The 6,128-nt window shown below is 31.2% G+C and overlaps 1 protein-coding gene across 3 annotated transcripts in view; it reads left to right on the top strand.

Moving 5' to 3' along the window:
- Window positions 1-6,128, top strand: part of LOC106467123 (adenosine deaminase-like) — a 28,281-nt gene that overhangs the window by 20,535 nt on the left and 1,618 nt on the right. Inside the window, exons 4-6 of one of the 3 annotated variants that reach the window (XM_022395253.1) lie at window positions 289-542; window positions 4,371-4,516; window positions 5,791-6,032. The exons of the other annotated variants lie outside the window; for them this stretch is intronic. Coding sequence (XP_022250961.1) covers window positions 289-542; window positions 4,371-4,516; window positions 5,791-6,032 — 642 coding nt within the window. The remainder of the gene's footprint in view (window positions 1-288; window positions 543-4,370; window positions 4,517-5,790; window positions 6,033-6,128) is intronic. 3 annotated transcript variants of the gene reach the window in all.

The raw sequence follows: 6,128 nt of genomic DNA, 5'->3' as shown, positions 1-6,128 counted from the left end.
TTGCTTTTGTGTATGTAAGTTGTGCGATAATCCTTAAAATCTCTAATTTTACTCGTTGTATCAATCTAATATAAACAAAAAAAAATCAGATTAAATTTAAAATAGAAAATGAATTCAGTTTCGTTTATTATAAATCAAATTTTACAACTATGTTAGAAAAACGAATTTACTAATATGATTTCTCAATAGTCATGAAAAGGTTCCTTTTTATGTAAAGAGTGTAATTTTTGGAATATTATAATTAATGCAGCATGGAACATAATAAAACTGTTTCGTGTCTTCCTTCAGAGGAAACTGTACAGCTATTGAGCGGATAGCTTACGAAATGGCCGAACAACAGGCCAGAGAAGGTGTAGTATACAGCGAGGTCCATTATCGACCTGCAAACCTGGCCAACGTGATGAACAGCGATGGTCTCACTAGTCTTGAAACTATGACCTACAGAATGGTGCTCGAACTCGTAACGAAAGGGTTTCAGCGGGCAGAACAAGACTATGGCATAAAAGCACGTTCGCTCCTCAACTGTGGTAGAGAAAATCCTAGTAAGGGAAAATCGCTATTATTCAATATACATTAGACTAAGCTTCTAGTAATAATAATTGTAGTTACTGTTAAGGTATTTAAATTCCAAATCTCTTTTAAGCAGCTTTCGCCCTTTTTTGCATATAGAAGTGGCTACATCAGAAACTACAATCATTTTTCGAAAGACCCAGTCACTCCTCAAAATGTATTTGAGAAATATGCTTGTTATGTGATAACTTAAGTTTTTTAAATGATCACCATTTTTGTTGTCTTTCCAAACTTGTATTTTCCGACTAGAAATCTGGGAAAATGGAATGTGTGTCAAATGGAATTCGGTCAATCTGGGTTAAGTAAACTATAAAACTAAGTGAACTGTGAAAGACAAATGTGTGACTTGAGTCTTGTTTCATGATAGCCTAGGTAAACTCTTTAGATCCCAACCTCGTCATGTGTAATCTGAACATTTCAGATAAACTATATTCTGTTGTATTTCAGATTTTGTATGCAAAGCTACATTAAGGTTATTTTCGCATAGCCGTGACTAATTTTGAACTAACAGACTAGCGGGAAAATAGCTAGTTAAAAGGGCCTACCGTGAATTACTGACGATATTTCATCATTGGGGTAACATATGATGTTTTAGGCATTTATAGTGTCTTTACCACGCATTTTATAATTTAATAACTGCGACAAAAAGATAAGGAAAAGCCAGGAGTTTGAATTTAAAATGTCTTTAAAAAGATAATTAATTAATTAACGATAATATAATGAAACAAAATGCACATAATATAATAAATAAAATATTAAATTGTAGAACCAATGATAAGAACAATAGATTAAAATATTTAAAATGAATATAAATAAAATATTATCAAAGATAAATTAAGAGTTTATAAATATACAATAAGAGATAAAATATACTTTAAAATGATAATTTAGAGCTCTAAAATACACAATATGAATATTTTTTAAAAATTTAAAGCTTTCATCACTGTAATGCTTTAAATACTATTATCTAAACAGAAGTAAAAAGGAGAAATATGGTCTTTAGATTTCTTTATTTTACTTCTACAAATTATTAATATATATTTATAATTTATGTCTCTTGTTTATATTTATGTATATATCCATATTTACATGTCAACGTTTTTCACCTAACCTTTAAGTTCAACATTAACACTGCTTCGTGTATAAATAGGGAATCTGGTCTCAAGCCTAAAACATATATTTTGAATTAATTACCCGTATAATATATAAATTGCTTCCTTTTACATTGTCCTGAGTAGGAATACCGTATTCGATGGAAGTTCTAAAATACACTTTATAAATTTTTAAATCTGTATTTATATTACAATATTTATTTTGCTTTATTAGTTTAACATATTTACTTTTTTCCATTTTTCCATTTAAGTCTTTTACGTACATTTTGCAATTCAAATATTTATCAACATTTTATATCAAAGGTCTTAACACTCTTAGACGTTTCAATAAGTTTATCATAACAGGTTGATATTTTTTTCCGAGGATGTTTTTTATTACTAACTCTGCGAAAAATAATAAATTTAGTTTAAATTGGATTTAATAATGCTCTCCACAAGGCACACCAAAGTATCAGGTACATCATGGCCAAATGGAATTTTTGAGTAGCTCTATCTACACTTTTACAAATATGCCAATGAGCTACATCATCTACAGGTTGTGACACTTGGATTGGATTAAACAATTCATATGGATATAGTTAATCATTTACACATGTAATATACAATGGTGTACTAATAACTTCCCCTTGAGGTACACCTTGTTTAAGACTAAACCCTTCTGATATGACATTTATTTATTTTTATTTTAACACCATTTCTATTTAAAATATTTTTATCCATCTTATATTATTGAAAAGTCTACGAATTTCAGTCAACAATTTAAATAGAAACTACTTATGTTAAACAGTATATAAAGCCTTTTCTATATCCAGAAACACGGCAGCTGTAAAATCTCCACCATTAAATCCATTGAATATACTTTCAGTCAGCCTGACCAGATGGTCAGATGTTTGCTTGTTTATTTCTTGAAAAGCATTGATTAGGAGTTATCAGGTTATTTTTTTCTGTATGTTTCTTCAACCTATTTGTAATTATGCTTTCCAATAATTTTCCTATACAACTTGTTAAGTTTATTGGTATATAATTCATGAGATCTGTTATCTTTTTACCACTTCTTTGGATCACAATTAGAACAGCAAATTTCCCCTGTTTGGGAACATAAACTGAAGACAGTGATAGATCGCGTAACTCACACACATCTTAAATAGAACTCAGTACTACTATTTTTCATTAAAATAAAAGCAAGAGGGAATTTTCAATAGCCGCGACTGTAAATAGATCTCAAATCGGCCAAGAGATGGAACTATTAGCTAAAAGTTTGTTCTTGAAACAAACTTAGAGCCATTCTATGAATCGCTATGCCATGGCTAATAACCACATTTTTTTAAGTGTTTATTTTTCGTAAATTGTTAACCCTTTTCCTTGAGTAGAACTTCTTGACTTCATTGTGTCCTTGATCTTAGGCTTGACACTTATATTTTCACTACTTCCTTATTTCATTTCTAACTTCTTAATATATAAATCCTTATTCGAATTTATCTTAAGTAAGCTTAGTATAAATACAAGATTCTGGGCAAGTTCCCAAAACCACTAAGCTTAAAAATCATTTATGTCTGTTTGTTCGTTTTAGGGCAAAGCTACATTGTACTATTTGTTACGTCACAACAGGGAATTGAACTCGGATTTCAGCGTTGTAAGTCCCTAAACTTACAGCTGTCACATTGGGGGATTTATTTATGTCAAACTATAGAAGGTTTAATATTTATTTAACTAAAATCACAGTAATAGAGCTCTATGAAGCATGATGTTCTTGCCGAGTTCTCAAACTTTACCTAAGTAGTGGGATTTGACCTTCACTCTATGTGCACTCATAGCCATAAATACAGAGCATTTTTTTGGAAAAAGAACAAAAACCATGAGTTCGCGCAGTTTACATTTTGAGTACGTTAAACATTTGTCCACTCCCAACCCATTCTTGTTTGTATGCAGTTGTTGTTGTTGTTTTACCCAAAGCTTCACAATGGGTTATCTGCGCTCTGTTCACCACGGAGGATCGAACTTCTGAATTTAGCATTGTAAATCCGTAAAGTTACAGCTGACCCACTGGGATAAATTATTTCTAAACATTGACTCAGAGGTAAAAGTGTAAGCTTATAATGCTAAAAGCTGGGTTTCGATACTTTTAGTGGGCACAGGACAGATAGAAATCCTTTTGAGTAGATTAACGCTTAACAACAAACAAACAAAACATGCTAAACGTGTTTAAGGTAAAAGTGTTTTTAAGGTATTCTAGATAGTTTAAAGGATTCTTACTCAAAGAGACTGATGTGGTCATTTATTCTATTAAAAATGGACGAAGAATGAGAGGATGTAGAATGATTATCCTCCTTTTTTATCAAAATGGACTAGACGAATATTTTGAGATTTTATGTTTTATAGAAGTATAGACAGGACAACTTTTCGAGTGTTTCAGCTAATTGTAATACTAATTGCTAGCTGTATTTTAATATTAAAACGTGATATTACTAAAAAACACACTGAGCATAGTTCAAATAAAAGTAGGTTTTCAGGTGTATTAGGAATACCCAAAAGAAATTTGTTACATCTCTATAACTCAAAACGTCTACATGTTTCTCGTTGCTGTTGTGTTCAAACACTACGTTCATATATCTTAATGCAAAAGAAGGTAAAATTTGTTATTTATCCCATTTTCTTGGCAAACAACTTCTCCGACCCCTTTTCTTTCAGATGAGGCTCGTGAGGTTTTGTCACTATGTGAAGAATTCAAAGACAAGTCTGTTGCTGGGTTTGGACTAACTGGCCCTTGGCTTGGGCCAAATCAGGATTTGGAGGGAGAAGAGGGATTAAGGAAGGAAGTGATAGAAGTATTTCAGGTATGTATTGTGGCGCTTGGTAATATAGTTGTCACTGTAATGTTTCCATGTCCAAAACAAACAATGAATAAAAGATTAGTTAGCTAAAGCCCAATAAAGAGGAGACTGGAGGGAATTTGTTTTCAACTTTCTGGAGGATTGTACCGCGAGAAGAAAAAGTTATTTAACAGATATTTTAGAATATTAACAAATATTTATGGAAATATTATTAAATAGAAATTTCGACTTCCCTAATTATAAAGGAGGATAAACCTTTTCTTCTTATCTTTATATTTACTGAACTGTATCAGAACAAGTAAAGTTGGCTAAAACGCTGATAAATTTCAGCAACGAGCTAAAATTAGAAAGTGATGATTACTTGAAGGCCTTCTTTCTCTTTTGTTTTTGAATACTGTAAGATATTACATATAGATAGATGTTCGGATTAGATTTATAAGTACTTTTTGTTGATGAACAAAGAATATTTATAGTGCACGAAAGGAATGACTTAGATCTAAACCTCATTGTTACAAGAGCCTATAAAGATGTTATAATTAGAAATTGTATAGACTCGATAGTAATGTAATCAGACAATGTATTTACACTATACGATTAGAAACGAATAAGACGTTTGTTTTTAATGTATTTTAGTTTCTTTAACAACGATATGCGTGTAGAGTTAATCAATTATATAAATGACTGTTCTATAACAAACAAACAGCTAAAAAATAAACTTGAATAGCAACCATGATAAATGTGAGGATTATAAATTAAGCTCTAAACGTATTACCACTCTTCAAAGATGGGTGAAAAACAATGGTTTAAACAAAAAGATTTGTAATTATTTACACTTTACTCTCCTGTAAAATACAGATACAAAACTAAATTATACTAGTACCGTCTCAAAGTAAATATTTATTGTATCGTAAAATCTAATCATGTATCAACATATGTTAAAGTAAACAAGCGTATTAGTTCTTATGATCATTCATCGTGATTTAGGAAAATATAACTGCTAAACAGGAATAATTTTTCAGTAATATTGAAATCAGAGTTTTATAGTTTTTTTTTCTTTGTTTTTTCATCTAACGCGTCTAACGAATCCATCTAAAATTCACCATCAATCACAGCAGTAAATAACATAACAAAGCTAGTTGTCGAAAGTAGTTTCCACGAGCTACTAATATTGATATAACCAACATATAAAGCTTGTTTTGTAGGTATTGAAAGTAATAGCTTGACATGAAATGCTGGAATTTCATGTGTCCTTATTTTTTACTGCTATCACCCAACAGAGGGCAGCCCAATTAGGAATCCACAGAACAGCACATACAGGAGAAGCTGGACCTCCGAGTAGTGTTGATAGACACGTGAAATTCCTCCAATTAGAAAGAATCGGTCATGGGTACAGGGCTGTCGATGACGAAGTACTCTACCAAGACCTACTGAAGAAGGGTATTCATTTTGAAACGTGCCCTCATAGTAGCTACCTTACTGGTGCTGTTCCTGCAAATTGTACTAAACACCCGATTGTCAAGTAAGGGGGCATCTCTTTTGAATAGCACTTCTATTTTCTATTTATTTATTTAGTTTAATTTACAAGTATTCATCGTCATTATTCTTTATTGTTTCT

This window comes from Limulus polyphemus, unplaced genomic scaffold (genome assembly GCF_000517525.1).
Source record: "Limulus polyphemus unplaced genomic scaffold, Limulus_polyphemus-2.1.2 Scaffold2495, whole genome shotgun sequence".
Classification (NCBI taxonomy): Eukaryota; Metazoa; Arthropoda; class Merostomata; order Xiphosura; family Limulidae; genus Limulus; species Limulus polyphemus.
The sequence above is the reverse complement of the archived record's forward strand: the minus strand, read 5'-3'. Positions and strand labels throughout refer to the sequence as shown.